Source organism: Bacillus rossius, chromosome 5 (assembly GCF_032445375.1).
Source record: "Bacillus rossius redtenbacheri isolate Brsri chromosome 5, Brsri_v3, whole genome shotgun sequence".
Lineage (NCBI taxonomy): Eukaryota > Metazoa > Arthropoda > Insecta > Phasmatodea > Bacillidae > Bacillus > Bacillus rossius.
In genome coordinates this window covers 34,919,776-34,946,478 of record NC_086333.1, presented here as the reverse complement: position 1 = coordinate 34,946,478, position 26,703 = coordinate 34,919,776, and the positions used below count along the sequence as shown (strand labels likewise).

The 26,703-nt window shown below is 37.3% G+C and overlaps 1 protein-coding gene across 1 annotated transcript in view; it reads left to right on the top strand.

The window, feature by feature from the left end:
• LOC134531695 (uncharacterized) overlaps positions 1 to 26,703 on the top strand; it is a 50,064-nt gene that overhangs the window by 6,522 nt on the left and 16,839 nt on the right. Inside the window, exons 2-6 of the mRNA XM_063367506.1 lie at positions 1,822 to 1,966; positions 9,438 to 9,536; positions 11,811 to 12,167; positions 17,020 to 17,293; positions 23,213 to 23,392. Coding sequence (XP_063223576.1) covers positions 1,822 to 1,966; positions 9,438 to 9,536; positions 11,811 to 12,167; positions 17,020 to 17,293; positions 23,213 to 23,392 — 1,055 coding nt within the window. The remainder of the gene's footprint in view (positions 1 to 1,821; positions 1,967 to 9,437; positions 9,537 to 11,810; positions 12,168 to 17,019; positions 17,294 to 23,212; positions 23,393 to 26,703) is intronic.

Below are 26,703 nucleotides of genomic sequence, written 5' to 3'. Positions count from 1 at the left end.
AGACTCATTCAACGTGTTTGGGTTCACACTACCTGTTGACACTCGCTCGACCGGATCATCTCCTACTTTCTTCTTACCACGTTTCCCGACTTGAAAGCCCCGGGGATCATTCCTTGAGTCACTCAACTCGATGAATCAACACTCTTTCACCTTTGCTTTGGTAATTCTTTGAGTAGCACGTGTTATCTAGTCTGGATGTAGCAAAAAAGGTTCTCTCGCCACTGGTGAAACTTGAATACTACTTGTTCAGCGAGTCTCCACTCACTCGGACCATCCCACTCGTTCTGGACATCTGGCATTGATCGTTACTGTGTACCTTAACGGTCCCTTCATGATCATCACTCTGATTGTGCTGATTTTCATTACAATTCTCAGCTTCGGGCAACACGAGTGTCACATTACATGCCACTCGCATATCATTTCTGACTGTCTGCTACTACTGTCCACCCACTGGGGTCTTGCTGCTTACAGTCTGTTCACTGCTAATCACCTCCCATACATACATACATATATATATATATATATATATATATATATATATATATATATATATTGGCTCGTGCCTTGATGTCATATAGCTCAAGAATGTTTTGCCATATTCTTCACATTCACTGATCTACAGTCTTGGTCCATGCCATAAGCAGCCACTGACTCTTTGCTTCCTTTACTCACTGTTCTCGAATTTTTAACAATTTCTTTGACTCCCTTGACATTGCCCACACTTCACAAGCTAGGCCAGCAGAAGATTCACTGACTTTGGGTACCACAGAGGAAATCAACACACAAGCAAAGGCTTAACGGGCATACAACCTGTTACAAGGAGTTTCAGTATGAGGTGATTAAAATATGTTACAGAAATATTTCTCTTTATTTGAGTGACAGCATTAGGTGCGACATAATATTTTATAGATGCCTCTTCCACAGGGACAGATATGCAGGAAAGTGAACTATATAAACATGTTTATGCTTTCTGATGATGTAGAGAAACATACATTTTCCAGCAAGGATTTCTTTGTTTTGTGGGAGTGATCATTAGAGTTTTACACATTCTTTTTAAAATGTGGCAGTGTTTTATGTGAGGAGAAATCTATAGAAAATGGGCCTTCCCTAACGATAATAAGAAATCTTTCATAAGAGCACAAATTTGTATGGTAATCTCAAAACTGTATACTTCTACCAAAAAATACTCTTAGTCTTCAGCGAGCCACAGCAATGTACACATGGTTATTCTCTTTTCTTAAACTTATTAGATACTATATGATTGTAATTTATATTACGCTGATTACTATAACATCATAAAGAAATTTGTTGGCTTAAACAGAAGAAATAACATTTTGAAATTTAAAAAGCATTGAACCGGTCTGGGGATGGGGGGATAGACTTATTGCTGCTTCTTTAGGTCTATCGTTGATTACTTTGTTTTGGTTCCCATGAGTTTTGTTCGAAAGACAGATGTACACACATTTTTCATGTTTATTTTCACTGCAAATATCCTAAGCTTTCAATGATTATACAGATAAAACAATTACTTAATCACACACAGTTATTCTGAATGAAAACAACGAACCTGCGATGTGAGAATGCATTGTAAGCTAGAAACAGAGTATTGTGTACCGCTGGCAGTGCAGAGTTAGTCGCTGATGTCTCGCCACTGAACTAGGGAATATATAGCCCTCTATATCTCTGCTTCTAGGAAGCACACAGCACTTAGGTTTCCTTTCCGATTTCTTTCGTGAAGTGCTTGTACATCATAAAATGTAAAAATTTATTTAATATGTTGCCAGTTCCTTTAATGTTAAATTTGTCACTTTTTTTTTTTAGGTTTCTTCAGATTTTTCCATTAAATGTTTCCCCAAATGAAAATATTGTCATTTCGCTCGACAATGTTGCGGGGATGCTGGGGACAGAGAGACGCAGGCTGTATGACATCATCAACATGCTGGAGTGTTTGCAAATGGCTCAGAAGGTAATTAACACATCTTATGTCATATTTTTTTGAAGTGAAACTTCTTGGCTGAGGGGGCTACAATTTCCGAGCGTTACGAAACTTCCGATCACATGAGGGAATAGTGAGGTATGTGGTTAGGTAACCGGTAGAGAAAAGTGCGCCAGCAGTAACGCCACTCCAGCGTATGCACTAGCGGTTGAATGGGAGGACGGCGAGGGGAGTGGGGAATAGGTACATAGTGTAGCATGCTATAAGCTAGTTGTAACGGCTGTAAGGGGAGACTGCAAGGAATAGGTAGAAAAGACGCAACAATGATGGTATGGAATTCTTGTAATCCTGCTTGTGTTAGTCTACTCCTCAATTTTCGTAACGACTAACAATTAATGCTACCATAGTTTTTTTTTTTTTTTTCATTTGAGATCTTGCACTCATCCTTACTATTCTCAATTATTATCTCGTGTTCAATAAAAAAATACTAATAATTTGTATCTATTTATAACTAATAAGCAAGAAGTCTCACTTCTGTTGTGTGTGGACTCCACACACACATTTTAAAAATTATTGGTTAAGTGTTTTGGCTTCTGTGAAAAATGGATGGTTGCTTAAAATATGTTGTAAATTGTGATTGTGTGTTGAAGCTCTCCAGTACGAATTAAAATAATGTGTTCATATAAAACCATGCAGGAGCAGCAAAAGGTGTTTAGAGAATAATAAACCTTTTGCGTGCAGGTTGCCAGATGCTGGGGACTGCGGGTTGGTTGTTCTTCGGACAATGGGACGCTTACGGCAGATTATAGTGTTTTATATGATAGCTAGTTCACTGGTTTGCGCCCTTGCTTTCATGACTTCAGATAGTGGAGTGAAAAATATTATCCATTGCAAAATAAAATTTTGCTTGTAGGAACTGGGGCACTGAACAAATATAATCTCAACATCATGTTCTGTAAGAACTCTGTTTTTGGTTTTCTCATTACATGTATACCAGATAAATTTAACTGTTTTCTAGATCAGTTGATTATCTCCTGATTGTATCTAATTGATTTTTGTAATGATTAAACTGCAATTGGAACCAGATGTGTTTAGTAAAAAAAAAATATTATTGATGAATTTTAATGTAATGAAGCAGTATTTTCAGTTGATTTGATAATGATGGATCTCATACTACATAATCTTCCACATGTTATCAACCATTAATTTCTATTCTCTACAGAACCTCTTCTCTTTCCCCCTTGACAGTTGAAATAAATACAGCTTAATGAAAAAGCGAGTAAATTTAGTTACGTTTATCCTTCATAAAAAAATTGCTTTATAAAATCAAATTATTTTGCATACATTTAAATTAGTATAAAAATGTAATGAAGTGCATTAATTAATTATTTTAATGGCAAGCATTAAAAACCACAAAACACCTTCACATGGAAAAAATTAATTGTGAGTTCATGGTAAGGTGCAGTATCTAAATATCTGAATTAGGTATACACCAATCCCTTACTCAACACATCTTCAGATTGTGCGAATTCATTTAGCACAAAGTTAACTTTACTGCCCCAGTCTTGAATAGCAGGACCTTAAGTAAAATTCATTTAACACAAAATCGTCACAAGCAAAAAAAAAAAAAAAAAATCGGGCATGATGCCTCTAATCTGCTTCAACTCGGTAAACAACAGATGTATCATGGCATACAGTTAGCCATACGAGGAAGGAAGAGATGTGCGTGCAGGTCTGACTACGCTATCGGCTGTTGCACAATCAACTATGGCAAGTTAAGTTACGGCTTTAGAGTGTAAAAGACCAACTGTTTTTACGTCCACGCGTTTGTCGCAGTGTCGTGCCGTATCGTTGTTGCCCGGCCACAGACCGGACCGTGATGAACTTTAGTCAAGCCAGTGGCAGGGAACTCACATGCTCAGACACAAAGCAATGTCTGCCTATTCATCTGCCGGTAACTGAACATGCATTTGAAATCATAGTTGAATCATAGCTTCCAAGTGAGAGCATAATGCAACGTGTTCCAGTATTTCAGGCAAAACTAGAAGTATTACAACATTAAAAATGTCATGAAGGGTGCACTTATGTTGGTCGCTTTTTAGTATTAAGCAAGTCATCTGTGCGCCTGTGCACACAATGTACGAAATAAGGACTCACTCCAACAATTTAATAAGTCTGATGCTGTTGATTGTACTAGTGGTAATATATTTGACATAATTTACCGAAACAGAAAAGAACAAATGATTCATATGGAAAAGGTTGTTAAATGAATGGTGCAATGAAAAAAATTACAGGCCTGACAGGATTGGTGTTAACCAAGCGGTGATAAGCACTTTAATTTTAGAAGACATATTTATTGTTAATGGTTATTCTACGAATTTATATTACATTAGTGACCCTAATATCGTTTTTAATTGTGAATGTTCAAAAATCTAAGAAAAAATGGAAAAAATCTAATTTTGTATTAATTTGTATTGAAAATATGACAAAATTGCAAAAAAAAAAAAAAAAAAAAAATTGACCCAATTGCTAACAAACTTCACATGATCACTGGGCTAATCTAAAGATTGCCTGAAAATTTCATCAAAATCACTCTAGCTGTTTTGGAGTCCATAGGGAACATACACACACATACACACACGCACACACACACATATTTCCATACACATTTTGGAACATATTAAGTAAATTAGCCTTGCTATTTATGGAGACCAATGCTTCAGAATATGTGATTTCGGGATAGCACAAACATTTTTAGGAACGCATTAGTCGTGCTAAGTGAGGGATTGGTATATTGAGCTTAAATGGCCGTGTTTACGGTTAAGGTTTCATTTTTTAAAGTGGTAAAGTTTACCATGCATGATTGTACACATAGGCTTAAGGTGAGAAGATCTCCAAGATAAGAGTGGGCTTCAGATAATTAGCTATTGAGTAGGTTTTCATAAATATGGGTCTTGTAGACTTGCAGACCCTCACCTTACGAGATTGATGCATTTGCGATCACAGCAACCAAGGACACCAGTGTACGATGGTAATCTGCATTTTAATATGAAGCACAATCCAGGAACAAAATAAAATTTAAAACATGGTTGTAGCACTACATTATGTATTTAAGAGTTCGCTAGGAAATTATTCATTAATTTACACATCTACATTGCTTACAAAATTTTCCTCATGAAACCACTCTACTATTTGACCAGTGAAGTACGGAGACCATAGATGGTGACATGGGTTTTCCAAATATGGTGAAACGGTGCAGTTGCGCTGGGCCAGAAGGACTAATAGAAGAATGTTAAGGCGTATTTAGTAAGTTGCCGCAAGATTCAGCATGAGGTTTCATTTTACAGTTTTAGAGTCCTGAAAGGGTTTGGAGGGGAAAAATTGTGATAGGTGGAAAGATTTAGGTGCCATGCATGGCCGGAACTATGGGATATTAAAATTCCTCAAAAATTAAAAAAAAAAATGGGGCTATAAAATTAATTATAAATAGCTCAACCTAAGAAAGCAATGCACTGTTAGCTACCAGCTTGTATTCTAAAAATAGCAAGCGCTTAATTTTATTATTGAGTTTATTTTTAGTTCAAAAGCTTTCAAGACTGCAATATTTTATGTATTTCATGATGTTTTTGATGTGTTAACATATTAGCTCTCGGTATGTAGCATTTGGTGCTTGTAATTTCGTGAATGGAAAGGAAGTGAATTGGAACAGAAATGTTTAAACACTTGCTGCCATCTGTGGACGTCTCAGAAATCTTGAAAATATGGAGAATCCGCAGACTAATGTTTGTGAACATCGAACACCATATTGGTGTGCTTTATATTTATAGTAAATGTAATAGTACAACTATCCTTTAATACTTTATTATAATTTATATTCATAAAATAAATTAATGACAATTTATAAAATACGTAAAAATGCTGGCATTACAATTTTGATTAGCCTTAATATTGAAATGTAGAGATAGCACATATATTTGATGTCATGTTAAATAAAAGAATTTCATTATGAAATTTTTTCTGTTAAATCTGAAATTTTGAATCAGCTCAGTAAAGTGAAGGTTTGTTTGTAGGTAGTATTTACAGACTGACTTACTGTTAGAATATGTGTTTTAAAATGTTTCGGGTTAATTTTGTTCTAATGTCTCTATTGTACTGCTATTTTAATTTTAAAAATACGTAAAAGATAGCACCGCGTTTATAATGCTGTAGAGAACCAACAAAATGTTAAATAACTTTGATGCCATGTTTTTTCCAACACAATTGACTATTCAACTTTACAAAATGTATTCCAGGATAGTTTTACTAACATGAAGATATTTTTGGCACACCAATACACTTAATACATTCCTCGATGTTCAGGAAAGTTAATATATTTATATGGGTGCATGTTGCCACATGCGGTCTGTCATCTTGATGACTTCAACTCGTGGCTATAGAAGTTTCTTCATGCATGCTCATTTGGACTATATACTTGTTTAATTTCTGCTGTGTAATGTGTGCTTATTTCATTGCATTTCTGCTGCATATAAAAATTTCATCCTCAAAGCCTAAAGAAATATAACCTCAAAAACACTGGCGATAATTCCGGTTTAGGGGAAATGCCACAGGTTCAGCGTTGAGGCATTTACATACGGCACGTTTCACGTTTGGTACTCCTGTTGTTCGGCTAGCCCTGAAAACTCAATTGTACCAGTTTTTTTAAACAGAATTATAGTTAAGTTTTATACAGGGAAAAATTTTCTAAGTGTAATTTTGTGCTTGAGTTTAGTATTATAAATTTATTAGCAACATGAGAAAACATGAATTAGATTATTACAGAGGTTAGATGTTTACACATAATTGGCAAGTACTGAAAGACTCACTCACAATTTTTTTTTGCAATTTGGAATGATTCATTGATTGATAATAGTGTTTTAAAAATGTTAAACAGATACAAATTTACAGTCGTTGATCACATTGGTATTTTGCTCATAGAGCTACTGAAATATATTAGATTAACGAAACAGAGTGAAAGTTTTTATTTAATAATTAAAAATAGTTTAATTTAGTTATCTTGCAAGATAGTGTGTAATACACATAATTCAACAGAATGTCGACCTAGATACCTTGTTGAATTCTTTAAATTTGTTGAATGCCGGGCTCTCCATCTCATAAAATAATTTTACAAGTCGACGTGCTTATTATTTATTACGAAACTTGAATCCACCGGTACCCTATTGAAAGTGACGGCCGCTGCAGGGGAACGGGAACGTGATCCGAGGCGGATGTGTCGGTGCTAGTGGTAGCAGTGCCGATGAGCACTTGATCATCCCCAACAACTATCTGATCCTCTTCAAGTGCATGTGTGAGGTCTCAGCGGTTGAGTGAGCAGACTTGTCTCCCACCAAGGCAGTCCGGGTTCCATTACCGGCATGGTCGAATGCATGTTTTTTTGCTAGCGGGAAACTTGCGGACATTGCCACAAGCTGGTGGGTTTTTTCCTTCGTACTCTAGTATCCCCCACTCATTCATTCCTTCACTCCTCCAATTCTCATCTCATCACCCCTAATGATGTTGATGTTTGGATTTGTTATTCATTCATTCTTTCCTTGCTTCAAGCACAGGGACCATCAACAAGGCACAGGGGCAAATTTTACGTGCGGTTGGATGAGACCTCGTTGTCATCTGCATTCGTGCTTCTATGTGACACTCTCTCATGCCATTGATACTTACAAACTGTTTGTCCGTGCGCCAGCATATGCTACGTATAATATTGGGTATGGAGAATTTCTTTATGACTGATGTGACTGCTTAGTCTTATTGGTTTGTAATATTTTCCTAGTTTGTGAAGTATACTTAAGAAACCTAAGTGAGCCAAAAATTCATTCTGAATAATATTTGGCCAGGGTCGCAGACATTAGCTAGTGTTACATAAATTTACTGTACTCGTATGCTGTAACGTAAAGACATTTAGTGATTTAACTTAAAAATAGGGTAGAATCTTGCCCAAAAAAAGAAATCTTTGAATTTTATTGACAATGTTTTATGACATGTAAAATTTTGCAGTAAAGTATGAAAAAGTAGTGTTAGTTAATTTCGATGTTAGAGCTTTCACTTTTCACTGAGCTTTATTTAAATTAAATGGAATTATTAACCTCTTTCATTCAATAAATAAACTTCTAACAAATCAAATAAGAAACTATGTTAAATTAAAAATATTTTTTTGAGTTATCAAAATCACTATTAATGAAATAAAATCCTTATTGATTGAATAATGAATGAGACATATTAATTTGGCCAAATTCACTGATTTTGGAAACCCAGATTAATCAAAAACCCATTTAATGAATATTGCCACATTTAAAACATTTAATCAGATACATTTGATTAATTAAATGTAAATCCAAATTTTTAGGTGTTTTCAAAATCAATTTTATACCATGGTCAAAATAATATAGTATGTACTTGCAATTGATAGATTTTACTAGTAAATCAACCAGCTTAGATTCCAAAACTGCTGGATTCTGAATTGCGTGATCATATTTGATGGAATTGGCTGATTGCGTAATCAAAATAGACCCATCACTTTCTGAACTTCTTTACGTGCTATAAATCACATTGTGATATGTCTTTTTCTGCAAAATACTGCAATTGTCTGAAGTCTTATTCTTTACATTTCTGGCATCATCATTGCATTATGAGGTTCTTCAATTTATTTAGTAGTATTATGTAATGATCAGTGGGTCACCACTGACTTAACCATGCATAATAACAGTTTGTAATGAAAGGCATAAGAACTGTCTTTATTTCCAGTGAACCAACAATAGTATCCATATAAGATCATTTCTATGCCAGATTTTAATAAATAAATAAAGAAATTAACACAATATTGCACATAACACTTGTCAAAAAAGTCTGTTGCCTCAAAACATTTGTTACGTTGTCTCCTGTTATACTGAAAATGTGAACATTCACTTTTAAATGGAAATTATTTTTAGTGAGTTAACATGTAATAAACTATCAAGTTGAAAATAATTGATTTAAACTATTTAGTAACATGTAGGAATATAATTTTTGCCCAACACTAAAAATTTGTAAATTGTAAACTGTGAAGGGTCTCATTATTTGTTCGATGCCACCAATTATTGAACTAAAACTCTGAAACAAAATAGTAACCAAGTGATTACATTGTAAAAGATGTTTTTCTACTGTAACTTATCAACCATCGCCACATTCTCACAAACTCCATGTACAGCATGTTGAGATATTGCTGGGTATAAATTTAATGGGTGGCAGGGAAGTTCATAAATAGCTTGTTTTGCCATTTTCTGCCAACCATTAAATTTATGCCCAGCTATATCTAACATCCTGACTATGTAATTTTGTTTTATCTGAACTATTCTCTTCACAATACACTAGTGCTGTCTTTTTCTGTAACTTATGTTAATTTTAGGTACAGAATACTGCTAAGTAATGTAATTGTATGTGTAGAAAGCATATAATTGACAATTTTTCATTTTAGGTAGCCAAGAACCGCTATAGGTGGTTCGGTTGCCAGAAACTTCATGTAACGCTCGCACATCTTAAATGTTTGGCAATGAAACTTGGACTTCAACAACAGGTATATATTACTACGGTATATGTAAAACCCTGTTATAAAATTCCTGGATTTGGTATTGTATTGCAGTCCTGAAAACCACTGGCATATCTCACGTATACCTCCATTCCCACATGTATAGTTATACTTGAGTCACAGATAACTGCACCAGTCATGCTCAAAATGCATTGCTGCACTCATGATTTTGGTCGGGAACAGCTTGTTTCATGCATATTATTTTACACCTGAGAAGGATTTAATTTGCCCTTTTTGCCTTTTATTCCTAGTTGTCTATTTTCTGATCCAAATTTTTATTTTTGTAAGATATTATTTAACATAACCGTTAAAAGCTACTGAAAATAATTGCGTGCTCATCACTAAAACTAGTGCTTTACTTGATGAAAATGAGACTTTTCTTGTAACTATTTCCAAAAATATTTTTTTTTTTTGTAAAAAGATTTTTGGAAGCCTATGCCACTAGCAAAATTTTTTTTTGTTTTTATAGTAAAATTTTTATTTTCTAGCAAAAAGGCTTCTGAAAATTGATTTCGTGCTGGCCACTTGCTAAAAATCAGGCACAGTTAAAGATTGTGGGCTATTGTTTAATTGGGGACACATCTACCTCCTTAAATAAATTTATATTTATTAAAAATTTGGTTAAAGTTTTATTTGAAAGCTCTTTAAGTTGATTTTGTTTACCATTTTGCTGAAACTTGCAGTGCATGTGCTTGGTTTTTTTTCAACAACAATAATTTGAATTAGCCCTTTTTTGGTTCAGAAGAAATGTTGCTAGTAAAATAAATTATAATTTTAAGAATAAAGTTATTTGTTTGCTTGCAACAGCTTACTGAAAATGGACATAACACCACTTTCTGAAGTTTTCGCCAAGACTCGGTGTTTATGATTTCTTTGGCATAGAGATGTTTTATGTTCAATTCTTAAGTATTGATTCATCAAAAAGACATAATGTTTTAAATAAATTAATACTTAACTAAATAATTGTCCAATTTGTCTTTAAGACACCTCTAAAGGATCATAAAAAGTATTTCAACACTGTGAGATTAAATGCTATTAGTCATATGTATCACATGTACATTAACATTGTGGACTATCTGAGAGTTTTAAGTATCCGTGGTGTTCCCATTAAAACTATATGAAAGGTTGATAATGTAGGTGGCACGGCTGGACAGAGTTTTGCAGATGGGTTTTAACCGACACTAGTTATTATTGGATGGGTGCTTGCATGTTGTATACTAGTCATATTCTGGCCTATATTCATACAATATGCAGAAAATATTTAAAATTAAAAAAATACCTAAAGTTATCCATATAACATAGTTTTGTCATTTATGTTTACCAACCTGTTTCACAGTCACAATTTTGCAAGCACAAGCGGGCGCCCCTCAGTGAGGGCTTCTTAATTCCAGTTGCCCCCCCCCCCCTCCCCCCCTGGATCTATGCCCATAGTCCCAAATGTACCAGATTAAAGACCTTTTCTGTACTTAATTCTATGTGACAATTAGTAACTCATGGTTGGTGATTGTTTTAAAATAAATTTAAAAAATAAATTTAGGTGATTAAATATAAATATAATATTAATATAAATATTCCACTTATCTACCTCAGTAGCGAAAGATACTTTAGTTAAAGAAGATCTGCCACATCCTAATCTCAATATTAAAATCTTGTTTTCTAAAACTAGATATCTCAAGAAACTTTGTTCAAGTTAAAACAAAATAAATTTTAATGTCTACAGTGTAGTTATTTTTTAGTAACTCTTACATGTTAGTTCTGTTTTGTTTAGTTATTAGGGTGTTTGTTTTATGTTATAGTTGTTTTTTTGAATTGGGTAATGTTAACTTGAAATTTTATTTATGGTATATAGTTGGTTTTTTTTTGTAAGATGCAAGTCATGTAAAAAAAAAAATACAATGATTGTTAATTCTTGTAGAGCAGGCTGGAATTTTTAATAGAGACTTTTTTGGCATACTAGAAGAAATTCATAAGTTCTTAATGGATGCTAATTCTTGTAGAGCAGGCTGGAATTTTTAATACAGACTTTTTTGGCATACTAGAAGAAATTCATAAGTTCTTAATGGATGCAATAATTTAGTCAAGAATTGTATCTGGAAATAATTTCTTTGGATTATATTTGCATGCCTAATCTGTGTATGCAGTTTTAGTAAATGAAATGTCATGATATTTTTATATTGTTTTATAAAAATAACTGGTGCAATTAGGCTATAATGATCATCATGTTATTGAATTGTGTCACTGCTATATGCTAACTTGTTGTAGGTGCACGACATGCAGACCGCGAATAATCTTGAAGCTCTAGACAGGTGTAGCGAACACGAGCCCCTCTCGTCCGTCGAACCTGCCGCGACGCCGCAGGGCAAAGCAGACGCGCCGATCGTCCAGTTCATCATCACCGACGAAGACGCGGACGGTGATGGCAGCATCACCACACTGAACTTGGACATTGTGAAGAAAAGGTTCGAACCGGTTGTGGCTCCGAGCGGCAGGGCGGACACTTCCGTCGCGGATGAAACCCCAGACTTGGCACCGTCTGAGTTCATGAAGATGCTGCCAAAGATCAAGTCACTGGGGATGCTCTGCCAGAGCTTCCTAATGATTTTCCTGGTTGCAAACAAGGTAACGTGGTTGGTTGTAGTAAAGCAGCAGGAGAAATTTTCTCTATACCTCTTTTTATTAGAATATTCAGTGTATTAATACATTAAAATACATTAAAACCTCATTAATGAAAACTCTCTTTATGCAAAACTCTTATTAATACAATTTGTTTTCACAGTACCTAGAAATTACATTGGAGATTTAGTGTTAAGTATTATGTTTAATATGAAAGTATGGTTATTATTTTTATTTATTTAAGTTTGTCTCATGCTCACCAACAGTTAGGTAAAATTTTTAGGTGGGCATGACATACAAACAGGTGCAAAGGACTGTGTAGACCCTACAGACAGGCAAGTGCAGATCCCATGCAGGCACTAAGTGTAGGTAGGCACCACCTGCAGGGGAAAACCTGCAACATGTAGGCAATACCAGCAGATAGCCAACTGACACTAGCAGGCACACCATACCTACAACAACTGAAACATGCAAGACAAACACTAAGTATAATACACTTAAAGACAAGAACAGACATTACAATTACAAATATCAACAAAAATTCACAAATACAAATATACTTTTCGTAACTATGTCGCCCCCGGGTAGGGGAAACAAGGGAGTTAGAGTGACACAAGAAAACTGTGTTGTGAGAGTAGCAAATTTTATTAACATGCAATAGAAGAATGAACATATTAATACGATACACTCATCTTGTCTTCTAATGTGATTATTCTTTCTTGGACTTTTCAGACTTGAATATTACTTCTAGCTGTCAACACAAAAATAAGGCATGTCAGCTATTAGTATTATACCTTAAATGATAGTGTATTTAAGTGTTACAAAATAATAGAAAATCTCTAAAGTTCTTAAGCTCAATTTTCTGTGAGCACCAATATTGAGTCACAAAGTACATTAAATAAAAAAAATATATATATAAGAAAAATCACAAAAGAATATTAAGTCTTTGTTTTACCAAAATATTATTGTTTTTTTTTTTTTAAGTCTTTAAGTTCAAAGCCGTCTTGTGGCTTCAAAAAATATACGTGTGATAGACCCCTCGTTTTATCAGTTCCAATACGCCCGGACACTCGCCTCATTACTCGTTGGGTCGTCCTGTCCCGGGCGTCCCCCACTGAGTCGCCTCTGCAGATTGTGCACCGGCCATCCAGCGCCCTGCTTCCCTTACAACACCGTGGATGGACTTCGTTGGCGCGCTGTTGTCTCGGAACAGGGAAAACTTCTTAAAAGGGAATACAGTAGAACCCCGATTTTGCGAACACGGATTTAACGAAAACAGCGATTTAACGTAAAGGTTTTCAGGAACCATCAAAAAACACCAATTTATTAAAATAATAATATAGATTTCCAAAAAATGAAAGTAAATTGTAACAGAAACTTATTAAAAAATGCACTCTGTGGTGTCAGTAATAGAATGGATGTACTATATATTAATATGTGCCTTTGCATCATCTGTCCAAACACGAAAAAATAAAAAAAATTGTTCAAATTGCTTAAAAACTCCGGGCGCTGTAACTGAATTGCGTAGGTGCGTGCCATTGCGCGCGCCTGGATAGATAGACTGTCCGCGACACATGACGTCATGAAGGGTTTCTTTGTCCGCATCCCCCTCCCCCTCCCCCTCCCTTACACTGGCTTGACTCACCACGTTATCTTCCAATCATGCCCACATAGTAACAGTGCTAGCCAATAATCACACATTTCCAAATATTCCCTTTCCCATCCTCCAGGTTTTTTCAACTTGTGATCACGTCACACCAATATGCCATTATCATTATTCTCAGTAAGAGCTTTGCGCGCGGTGTTTAGTTTTTGGAATACATTTTTTATAAGTGCTGTTCTGACTTTGATTTTTTGCTTTTCTTCTTGGATTTTTTGCTTTTCTTCTTGGATTTTGACTACAGATTGTGATTGGAATTGACTACACTGCCTGTTGACGACCTGCTTAGCTTTTTTTATTGGTACATGACTTTATTTACTGTTTTTGGATATCGACTTTGTTACGTTTTCTTGACGATTCGTTTATGTTACTGGTATTAGAACTGGACAAAACTGGGACTTGGGCGGTGGAGCTTTTATTTTTTTCTGCTAAGTTGCATCTATTGGCTGGCTGCTGATGGAAGATCACGAGTCTGGGCGGAGCGTTGAGTGAGTTATACTGCACATGCGCAGCTCAGCGAACAGAGAGAGCCAGCCGGCGGCTACGCCGCACCGTAACAACAGCTGACCAAGTACAATTAATTACCTTTCTCCGCGTACGGCGCTATGGACGGTAAATTTCCATCAATTTGCTGCCATTTTTTTTTTTTTTTTAATTTTTACTGTGACTAATGTGTATGTAGCTTGTATTTGTTATAAACGCTGCAGGTTGCGACTGTATTTTAATAAACTTTAACTTAGTTCTTACACGTTTCATTTTTTTTTTTTGCCTAATTTTTCACGGTTTCTGAAAATCTGTATGTACGACCGAGGTGTACGTACGAACCGGGGGCCGTACGAGCGAGATCAAAAACGTTGAAGATGGAAAGTTGACAAAGTCTGAGATAGCACGACAGCACAAGATATCAGCGTCGACCCTGTCTACGATATGGAAACGTAGGGACGCGATTATGAGTGCGGGGGTCATTGAAAATCGGTAAATCGTATTTAACGAAACATCGATTTAGAGTAAACATTTTCGGTAACCATAGCACTTCGTTAAATCGGGGTTCTACTGTATATTACAGATCAGTCGCTACATTAAAAAAATCATTAAAATGACATACTTAGGTTATGCACTGTTCAGCTTTCTCTTTTAAATTTCGACCATTTTTGGGGATTCCATTACCGCAAATATTTGTTGTTGGTTAAAAGTCTCGCAATACTTTTAAATTTTTATTTAATTAAGTAATTATTCAAAATATTGAATTACCTTTTAAGTTACCATGAAAACCACACATCGGAGACCCTCAGATGCCCTGGTGCAAACTTTACCGTGTTTGCCTCTCTAATTTTGTATTATTTATTGGTAGTAGACACCTGTAGGAAGGCCCTTATTTATTAGTTCTATCATTACCAATGGCCAAAGTGGATCGAGGAACATTAATGTTTGTGACAGATACTTTGAAAACCACACATTGGAGGCTCTCAGAGAGACCGATGCTACCTGTACCGTGGTTGACTCTTTGAATTTTATTTTTAATGTAGTAGACACGTGTAGGAAAGTCCTTAGGTCTGTAGGCATCATTGCACATTTTGATACAAAAAAATTAAAATTGCAACATAATTTGCCTTAGTTGTGTGGCATCGCTTACGCCTTTTTCCCAAGCTCTCTGTACAATGATGCACCCGGGCAGTACATACATCCAGTGGATAGAGCTAACTTCAGCACAGTTAGCATCTTTGGTACTGGTGTTAACTTCTGTGGTCGTTTTTGCAGCATTTTTTAAATTTGCTTCAAGGGTTACAAAATTCTTAAATATTTTCAGTACAATTAGGTATTTGTTGTACATACATGTATCTAAATATACTGGGTAATAAATATTTTATTTATGAATTAACTCTGAATAAAAAAATATTTACCGTGGCGGACCGGTAAAAAAAGTTATCAGTGTAATGGCTACCGATCACAGCTGTTTTGTTTACATCAATGAAGTGCCATAAACATCTCGGTCACGGACGACCGAAAAATCAATGCCATGTTAGAAAGATTATATAAAAAAAATATATAGGAAATTGCTGAGGCAGCAGACGCTACAAATTTTCACCTTTTAAATAAATTTTTTATTGCAATAACACCATCACTCAAAAGCAATTTCCCCCCCCCCCCCCCCCCCCCTCCAATTGCGTATACGATTTTCAGCGATGTTTTTTCTACCCAAAGCAAAAGTTTTCATATCCTGAGCTTTTTTAAAAAAAATAATTTTCGATGATCTCTACCGTAAACTTTCGGCAATCATTGCATCTTACAGAAAAACAAAATCATAAAGAACAATCAACAAGCAAGATGTCCATCGTTCCTTTAAGCAGTAGCAGGTCAACCAACCTTGGAGCATGAAGGAACCTGTCCATAATGCAGCATTGCCATGCTGCGTTGTCAAGTCTTGAATAAGCCTCGTGCTATAATTTTTCAATACACATTTTACCAAAAATTGGGCACAATTTACGGGTAAATATGGTATAAGTCCAGCCAAAAATGTAAATCATAGCAAGATGAGTAAACTAAAATGTTCATCATTACGTTCACCATATAAAATTTTTAGCACAGTGCTCAACCAACAATGAATCTTAGTTAGCTCCTCATAATGGTGTACCAGTTGCGTCACGTGTCTGCAATCAGGTCAACAAATGGTTAGTGGTTTATTTTTGTTGCGTATTCGTCAGACACTATGCCTCGAATGAAGGAAATGGTGTACAGATGGAACAGTCTCTCAAAGGATACAAATGCAAGCAGATGATTAGTTGAAAAATATATCGTAACAGCGTGCTGTGTGTGGCAAAGGTTATGATGGTCATGTTTGTTGTTGGTCATCAGAACCACAGAAATGCTTAACTTTTATCACTGTGAAGATGAAGAGAACTGTGATGTTCGCAGGACAAAACCTTCAATGCCAGTCATGATTGGTAATCGTTACAAACACTCGTTCTCAACAATCATAGTGCAAAATATTACCATGTTTTATTTATAAGCCATTGAAATTATTCTTGAAATTGATTTCATGTATAAAATAAAATTGTAAAGATGACATGATTGAAAAAAACAAATATTGAATCTGACTGTAAAATATGCTCATTGTGTAATTTAGAAGGTCTTGTTTCAGTCTAAATGCTGTGCAAAGCATGTTATTTTATATTTATTTATTTTCTTTTCTTTTTTCAGTCCTATCCAATAACCCTTGATAACATTTCTAGAATACTACATTTGCCAGTTTCATGCGAAGGGGAGGCTGATAGTGGATCGTGCATGGCGGATGCTTGTCCAAGAGAGAGGGCAATTTCATTCAAAACTAAGCTTCGCCGTCTCTATGACATTGCTAACGTTATGTCATCGCTGCACATAATATGCAAAATCAAACGGTACGAGCTTCTGACCAAAAAGCCCTTGTTTAAGTACATTGGCCCAGTTGTAGACGTCGGGGATATTTTGCAATCAGGTAAGTTCACAGTTATTTTTAAATTTAATAGTGAATTTAAAGGTTTATTAGTTAAGCTTTCATGTAATATGTAAAAGTGAATGGCTGCTTAAATATCTCTTTTAAACAAAAGTGATACCTTTAACATGTTTTAGATCTTGGAATAGTATGTTCGTTAGTTAAGTGAACATTTATGTACAGTATGTCCATAAAAGAATGTTCCAGTTATAATTTTTAAGAGTATCAACCGTAAGCATTTTATAGTGTTGGTTAAAGGTAGCAATTAAAAAGTAACTCAAACAGTTTTAGATAAGCACATGCAGAAGTACAGCTTTGTTGTTTTCTCACTTGCAGCGCCACCTACACAAAATGATGACTCCTGAGCGTAAAGCAGTTTGTGTTTTACTTGAGATCATAGGTTTTAAGTTGTAGATAAGCAAGTGCATGTAGTTAGCACTTAATATTCTTTATTGTCCGTTCACCGTGGTACATATACAGGCGCCATAACCGGAACTGACATTCACCTGTTATCAGTGATGCCAACCATCACGAGCAAGGCAGATGTACAACACCTTCCCCTTTATACTGCGAGACATGTGACCACTTGCTAGGGTTCTAAGGTTTACTTGTTGAGACCAAACTTACATACAAAGTTGTGCAATTGCTTATTAACAGTACACACTATAATTCAGAAAACAAGTATACTGCATGAAACACACATGTGCAATTCACAACTCACTTACAACACACTAATTGACAAGCAGACAACATTACAAATTTAAGCGCTTCACAGGCTTCACCTCCCTTCCACTTTTGGTAGCCAAGGTATGGCCACTGCTGTCTGTTGCTTCTTGAGATTTATCACCCTGCACAGTAGACACATCAGTCACTGCATTCGTCGAAGTTTGAGGCTCAAACCCCCGGAAGTCAGGCTCCAATGATGAGGTGCGTGGAGTCTGCTTCAGGCGGTTACCCTCCTCGCCATCAGTCTTGGTGTTGGGAACCTCGAGCAGGCGTGGAGCTGACTGGTGGGGCTTCTGCGAGGTAGTGGTTTTTCTCAGATGGATCACATTGCGACGCACTATCCTATCACCTGATCCTCGCACCCAATAGGAGCGAGGTGATGAGTGTTTGCCCACAATGACTCCCGGCTCCCACTTGTCATGTTTGTGGGTTTTGACAACCACAGTTTCCCCCTTAACGAATGTTATCTCCTGTCGCCTGGCCGTTTTGTTGTATACGTCTCTCATCTGCTTCTCCTTTGACATTAATGCTCTCACCACGTGTTCTGGGGAGATGACTCTAGGTCTGAGGGTGTTATATGAGACAGGCAGTTTACTCCGAAGTCTCCTATTAAATAGTAACTGAGAGGGGGACCAGTCTAAGCCAGGAAGAGGGGTGTTTCTATATTCACGAAGTAAGTTTCTGAAATCAGTGCCCTGACTTTTGCATAGCAGCATTTTGCTAATCTTTACTGCCATTTCTGCCAACCCATTACTGCGTGGATAATGAGGACTACTAGTTCGTAGCTCAATTTCACTCAGGGCATAATACTGACGGCATTCATGAGAATTGAATGGCATGTTATCAGCCATCAGCACTCGTGGGAGGCCATGAGTGCTGAATACTTGTTGCATGGCACTGATGACGGCAGAGGAAGTCTTTTTGGGAAGTTCACACACATCTATCCATTTGGAATATTTGTCCACAAGAACCAAATAATCTTTCCCAGCGAAGTCAAAAATGTCTGCACCTACTGTGTCATATGGCAGCTTTGGAATGGGATGTGGGCAGAGGGGCTGTCTGTAGTTGGCTGGGCGAAACTTCTCACACACAGAGCATTTTTGAATGAACTGCACAATATCAACTGACATAGATGGCCAGTAAAACAACTGACGGCCCTTGGACTTGGTCTTCGATTCTCCACAGTGGCCTTCATGAAGCAGCTGTAGAACATATGGTCTTAGAGCCTCAGGAACAACAACCTTATCGCCGAGGAAGACTAAACCACTTTCAGCACACAAGTCATCCCGCATTTTGTAATAAGGTTTGCATACTTGAGGAACTCTACTGTAGGGGGGCCAATCTGACTGACAAAATTGGGACACTTGACAGAGAGCCGCGTCCTTAGTTGTTTCCAACTGGAACTGAAGCAAGCGTTTGTTTGACATAGGCAAGTGCTTACTGACGGAATGTACTACCTCAACCATTGCAGGATCGTCGAATACCTTGTCTGTAAGATATGACCGCGACAGGTGGTCTGCGAAATACATGAGTTTACCAGGTAGGTAAGTAACGTTTAGGTCATACTTCAACAGTTTAAGACGTAACCTCTGAAGGCGTGCTGAGCCTATATGATGAACTGGTTTGACCATAACATTCACAAGTGGCTTATGATCAGATTGCACTAGGACCTGCTTACCATAAATATAGTAGTGAAATTTAGCTGAGGCAAAAGAAACTGCTAAGAGCTCCTTCTCAATCTGGGAGTAGCTCTTTTCTGCTGCTGTAAGGGACCTGGAGGCAATGTGCACAGGGTGGAGACCCTTTGGGCCCTCCTGAAACAAAGTAGCACCAAGCCCACTCTGTGATGCATCACACTGTATAACAAGTTGGTTTGTGGGATCAAAAGTTGCCAGAACAGGGGCACTAGTGATGAGCGACTTGAGTTTACAAAAAGCCTCTTCATGACACGGGAGCCACAACCAGTCTACATCTGCTTTAAGAAGTTCATACAATGGGGAACACACACTAGACATACCTGGAATATAACAGCGAACAAAATTGAACATCCCCAAAGTACGTTGAAGTTCTTTGCGATTGCTGGGAGCCTGTAGACTAGTTAGAGCTCGGATTCGCTCAGGATCAGGTGACATGCCTGCGGCGGAGAAGATCTGGCCCACATACCTTACTTCGGAAACCTTATATTGAAGCTTATCTGGGTTGAACTTGATGCCAAGGCTGGCTGCACGCTCCACCACTTGCTGAGCACACGTATCATGGTCACCTTCTGTTTCGCCTGTGCAGAGGATGTCATCGAAGAATGTCACCACTCCAGGAATAGAGGCAAAGTTCTCTTCGATAAACTTCTGGAAATTTTCTGGGGCATTGGCAATGCCGTATGGCATGCGTAGATAGCGATAGCACCCAAATGGTGTCGAGAAGCAGCACTTGTGAGACGAGTCTTCATCTAGTTGCACTTGGTGGAACCCTTCCTTAAGATCAAACACTGAATAAAATTTTTTCCCTGTGAGCTTCTCGGACATTTCTTCCAATGTCGGTATTTCATGGTAGTCTCGAATCACCACCTTATTGAGGTCAGTCGGATCAAGACATAACCTCAACTTCCCACTTGACTTTTCCACAACAACTAGGTTGCTCACCCAAGCGCTAGCACTGAGCTTGTCAACTTTACATATAATGCCTTTCTGTTCGAGTCTGTCCAGTTCTTGTTTTAACGCAGGTCTGATTGCTCTAGGGACCCTTCTTGGAGGCTTACAAACAGGGTTGCTATGGTCGCGAATGTTAATTCTACATACTTGGGGGAAACAGCCAAAACCAGTGAATACTTCATTGTGTTCTTTAATGAATCTGTCCTTTGCCTCGTGGCAAGCTGAGTGAACCCTTTTCACAAGATTGAAGTCAACACAAGACTGTAGCCCTAACAAAGGAGTGCTGTCAGAGTCTACTATAACAAATTCAACATAAGACTCTTGGCCTTTGACAGAACAACACAAATTAACTACTCCTTTTGCTGCAAGAATGGTCCCACCCCAAACCTCAATTTTTAGGGATGTTGGCCTGACCTTGAACTGTTTGTCAACCATCCTGAACAAACTGAGTGGCAAAATATTTATTTCAGAACCGGGATCCAATTTTATGTTCACTGCTTTGTCCTCAATCAGTATACGCTCCCTCCACTCATTGATGTGGGTTGTTCTAGTCCCTCTAGGATACACAGAATTGACTGTCACCGCATCACAGTATAGACTCTCACTAGAAGAATGCTTTGCTTTTACCTCCCGAACTTTCCGAACTCTGCACGAGGCAGCAAAGTGATTCATAATGCCACATTTGGCACATTTTTTTCCATATGCTGGGCATTGTCTGGCCTTGTGCTGTGTCTGGCACCTTGAGCAGTTGTACTCACCGTTATCACCAAACTTGCTGTTTTGTCTTGGGCGTGACGACTTCCTATCCTTAGTGGACACAAAGTCACAACTTACACTATCGTGAGTATAACTCCGAGCTTGAATCTCCTTTGCTTGTTGTTGACTTTGTTCCATCAGACGGCAGTGTGCAGCAACTTTAGTAAGAGTAGCATTGTCTAACCTCAGCAGAGACTCCCGAACGGACGAATCTCTGATGCCCTGGACGATGCGGTCAACCAGCATATTCTCTTCCTGCGAAACTGGGCGCTCATAGCCACATGTTTTAATCAGGCGGCGGCAATCAGTCAAGAAATGATCAAAAGTCTCACCCTCAAGTTGCACACGCTGGTTAAAAACAAACCGTTCATACAAAGGATTTGTTTTTGGTGCCACGAACACGCGATACGCTTCCTTTACTTTAGAATACACAAGCTTGTCCTCCGGTGGGATGTCGAAAGTTTCGAAAAGGGCTCGTCCTTGGGAGCCTAACATGTTTTTGAGTAGGGCGATCTTAACCTTATCTGGGCCCTCATCCTGGCCCGTTGCGATTAAATAATTTTCAAAATCTCCTTCAAACACTTCCCAGTCTTTTCGGGTCGTGGGACTCTCCAAGTCGACAGAGTCAGGGAGCTTTACAAGATTGAGGCCTGCCATGGCACAAACAGAAAAAAACTATACGATTCAGTCTGTCAACAACATTGTTCGATATTCACTATTAACCACCGACGTCCGACAAACACGTGTCGACAAACAAACGCACACCTACAGGTTATATCACCTATAGCACACAAATCCAACGAACATGGACGAACTGAAATATGAACACAATTCCACACGACTGCGCCATGTTTTACTTGAGATCATAGGTTTTAAGTTGTAGATAAGCAAGTGCATGTAGTTAGCACTTAATATTCTTTATTGTCCGTTCACCGTGGTACATATACAGGCGCCATAACCGGAACTGACATTCACCTGTTATCAGTGATGCCAACCATCACGAGCAAGGCAGATGTACAACAGTTTGTGTTCTGCAATTTGCAGAACTTGCATTTTGTTTAAAATTTAGTTGAGATCCCCCATGTGGCAAAAACATCCACCGATGGTATAGGCAATTTGAAACGACTGGTTGTATTTGTAAAGGGAAAAGCATGGGACTGACATATCATGCAGTTTTTTTTTGGGGGGGGTTATAAAAGATTCTGTGTACGTTCCGCCGGTCCCTAATGATTTGCCAGAGTTGAGACACCGAATTGAAGAGGCTATTGCTTCCATTACTCCGGACGTGTTAACCAAAGTGTGGGAAGAATTGGACTTTAGTTTGGATGTGGGCTATATAACTAAAGGTGCATATTGAATATGTGTAAGAAAAACTATGTTAGTTTACCTTCAATTTGATGTATGATTTGTTGTAAATAGTCTAAATTATACAATTGAAACTGGGACTTTTTTTTATGGACAGCCTGTAATTTTGGTAATGAAGCTTTTATTAAGAATATATATTTAGTGGGAAAATATTGAGCTTGATAGTGCTTGGAAATAAGGAAACTTATTTGTCATATTGTCATTTTTCGGTCAGCTATTTCTTTGTATTTACATGATTTGTGGTGTTATTTTGGTTTTATTGCAATTTACCATTTAATGACCTTTGAATGTTTTTTTTTTTTTACTTGTGCTCTAATGTTTTTACAATCTAAATAGGTTAATAGTATCTAAACAAAATAACAAATTATATATTTTTTGTAATAAAAATATAGTTATTTTAGGAACTAATGTGTATATGTGTTCACAGAAGAACTAAATTTTTCAAATTTGCCTCGTCATTCTCTGCTCGGAAGTGAAGCACTGGACAGAGAGAGTGAGACGGTGCTGGAACTGAGACTCCAGGCGGGAGGTCACCCGCAGTGGGTTGTGTCTGCTCGATCTGTCGGCAGAAGCACCCAGAAGAGGAAACTACTCTTTCGCAATTCAGGTACTTCTATACGAACTGCTCAGTTATGTCAAATCTAGTGTTTTAATTAAAAAAACCTTTAATCTAATAATTTATTAAGTTGTTTTGACATTTTATCAAAACATTAGTTATGTTTATTGGTTTTTCTATTCTTGGGAAATTCTAAACTTAATGTTATGCAGGGTGGCCAGCGACCGGGAAAACCGGGAAAAGTCAGGGAATTCCTGGAAACCTAGAAAAGTCATGGAAAAGTCAGGGAAATTTTTTGTAGGTGATTCAGTCTGCGTTTATTTACTTTTATGAAAAAGGTCATGTGTTTAGCGATTCAAAATCTTTTCTAAACATAAATCTTCATTCCAGATTTGAAAAGCACGTGTGTATTTATTAAATGTATCGTGATGTTCAACTAGTTAACACGTCAGACTACGTCTTCGAGAGCAGTCGAACTTTTCGTAATCGATTGTAATGCGTGACTGTGAAATATTGAGATTGGTACCCAATGCAGTCGAAAATATCGTAATTGAATGTCAAATGAGCAACTGCGAGAAAAGTGAGTGTCGCTATGCACTTATTCGTTATTGACTTCTTGGTTACATAATACGTTGTTAATGTGATTGATATGCGAAACTGCGAATGCTGATTGAAGTGGAAAGTCGCCGCAGTGTTTTTTTATCACGTAAGTATTCTCCACATTTTAATGTGTTTCTACACAGATTTTGTGGTTAGGCTGTACCCCAAAATGGCGGTTTGCTAGTTTCGTTTTTGTGTTCGGTATTTTAAAATCAAACACTAGGCTCTTGGTATTATCATTTCTCTGACACTTTAAAATGCAGAAGTGATATTTAGGTTTTTATCTTAAACTTCATGTTAACTGCTGTCTAACTCAGTAACATTTTTGTAAGAAAATGGTATGAAGGCCTTGTGCTTTGTGTAGTCAATAACTTAGTACCTATTATATTTATTAATTTTGTTCAACTGTTCTTGTGTTCACAGGTAGCCCAGACTTTCATATAAAAAATGTCAACTCAAAAACAATGTAGGTTTCAGTCGAACTGGTTGCAGAAGCCCCAATTTTCTTCTTGGCTAGAGAGAGATGCCACAAGCATAAATATGGCATATTACAAGCTGTGTTTCAAAAGTTTATCTTTGAGTAATATGGGACGGCGTCCGGTGAATAGCCACATTATTTCTAAAAGCCATATGCTGGCTAGCAACTCTGCAAGGGATTCTACTTCACTGAAGAATTTCTTCATTTCAACGGATTCTGTCTCAAATATTATGCCACATGCATTAAATCCAGTTACAGTTCAGCCTGATGTGATCCATACTAATGCAATTCAGTCTGATGCGATTCATACTGATGCAATTCAGTCTGATGCCAGCACTTCATTGGGTGTTGTGGAGCAGCAGTGTGACAAGTCAAAAGGATTAGGCAAAAGACTTTTTTATTCAATGACAGTGTAACTAAAGCAGATATTCTTTGGTGTCTTCAAACTGTTATGACTCACAAGTCACTCAGGTCTGCAGGCAAAGATGTTCTTCTGTTTAAGGAAATTTTTCCTGACAGCCAAATTGCCCAAAAGATGCAGCTTCAGAGGTTGAAAATAGCATACACAGTGGTTTATGGACTTGCTCCATATTTCGAAAAAGAACTGTTAAGCAAGTTATCAGAGTGTGAGTTCCTAGTGTTTGGGTTTGATGAATCCCTTAATAAAGTATCACAAAAGCAACAGATGGACATCAATGTAAGGTTCTGTGACAGTTTTGTGAGTGAAGTGAAAGCTCGTTACTTAAAATCAGTGTTCCTTACACGTACCACAGCAACTCATATGGTGTCTGCATTCAAGGATGGAATTTCTCCTATCAGTGCCAAGAAAATTATGCAAATATCTATGGATGGACCAAACGTCAACCACAAGTTTTTGAGGGATCTCCAGGCAGATATGAAAGCTGATGGTGTAGATAAAGAGATGTTAGACATCGGAAGTTGTGGACTACATATAGTGTAAGTATATTAGTTATTTATGTTCTGTTGAATTTCCTTACCTGACAAATTTATTATGTTTTATAGCTTACTTTTCTTCCCCAGACATGGTGCTTTCAAAGCAGGACTGCAGATCACCAAATGGAGGATTGTAGAGTTTTTGAGAGCCCTCCACAATCTCTTCAAAGATGTCCCAGCAAGACGTGCAATGTACACATCATGTACAAATTCTCAAATTTTTCCTGTGAAGTTTTGTGCTGTGCGGTGGCTTGAAAACAGTTGTGTAGCTCAGCGGGCTATTCAGATGTTGCCAAGGGTGATTATTTTTGTAAATTAAATGGAAAAAAGTAAAAGTTCTCCCTCTTCGGGTAGCTTCAGGGTTGTAAAGGAAGCCATTGCTGATGCTGATCTTACTGCTAAGTTAACATTTTTCAAATCGTTTGCTGAGGAATTGGAACCATTTCTTTCTGAATTTCAGTCAGATGCTCCACTTTCTCCATTTTTGCATTCTTGTCTCACTGCAATAATGAGAGAACAGTTGGAACGCATTGTAAAACCTGAAGCAATTGAAGTTGCTGCTTCAGTTGTTAAAAGTTGACATCAGTATAATAATATTTTGCTGCCTGCAAAAGTTATTAAGCTAGGTTTTGCAACTAAAAGTGTATTAAAAAATCTAAAGGGGCTAAAAGAAGTGCAGATTCTTGAATTCCATCAAGATGTTACACAGTGTTTGCAGAAATTTTTACTCAGCATGCTTCAGAGGTCACCTCTTAAGTACAAACTGACAAGAGCAGTATCTTGTTTTGATCCCACGTTGGCAGCCAGCAGTTAGTCTCTTGCAGAAAAGAGACTTGATGTTCTTCTGACAGAACTAGTAGATCATAATTGGTTAGATGGTTCAAGTGCTGATAAGGCTGCTCGAGAATTCAAAATGTTGTGCTCTGTTCCACACATCCAACAACAGCTGAAAGTGTATTCCCGCAAAGCTGAACATGTTGATCAATTTTGGTCTAAAATATTTTCTGAAAACCATGACACTAATCATATTTCACGGATCATGCAAATGGTAACATGCTTGTCCCATGGGAATGCAAACCTTGAGCGAGGTTTTTCGGTAAATGCTGAAAGTTTGATAGTGAATATTAAAGAAGAATCATTGATTGCAAGGAGAGTCGTGTATGATGCTGTCACCAACGTTGGAGGTTTGAACAAGTTAACCATCACCAAACCTCTGATTCATTCTGTAAAAAATGCCCATGCTCGCTACAAAGAAGCGAATGAAAATAAACAGGAACCAGAATATGCGTTATCAAAGGAAATGTTGAAGAAGAGGAAAGCTGCCGCTCTG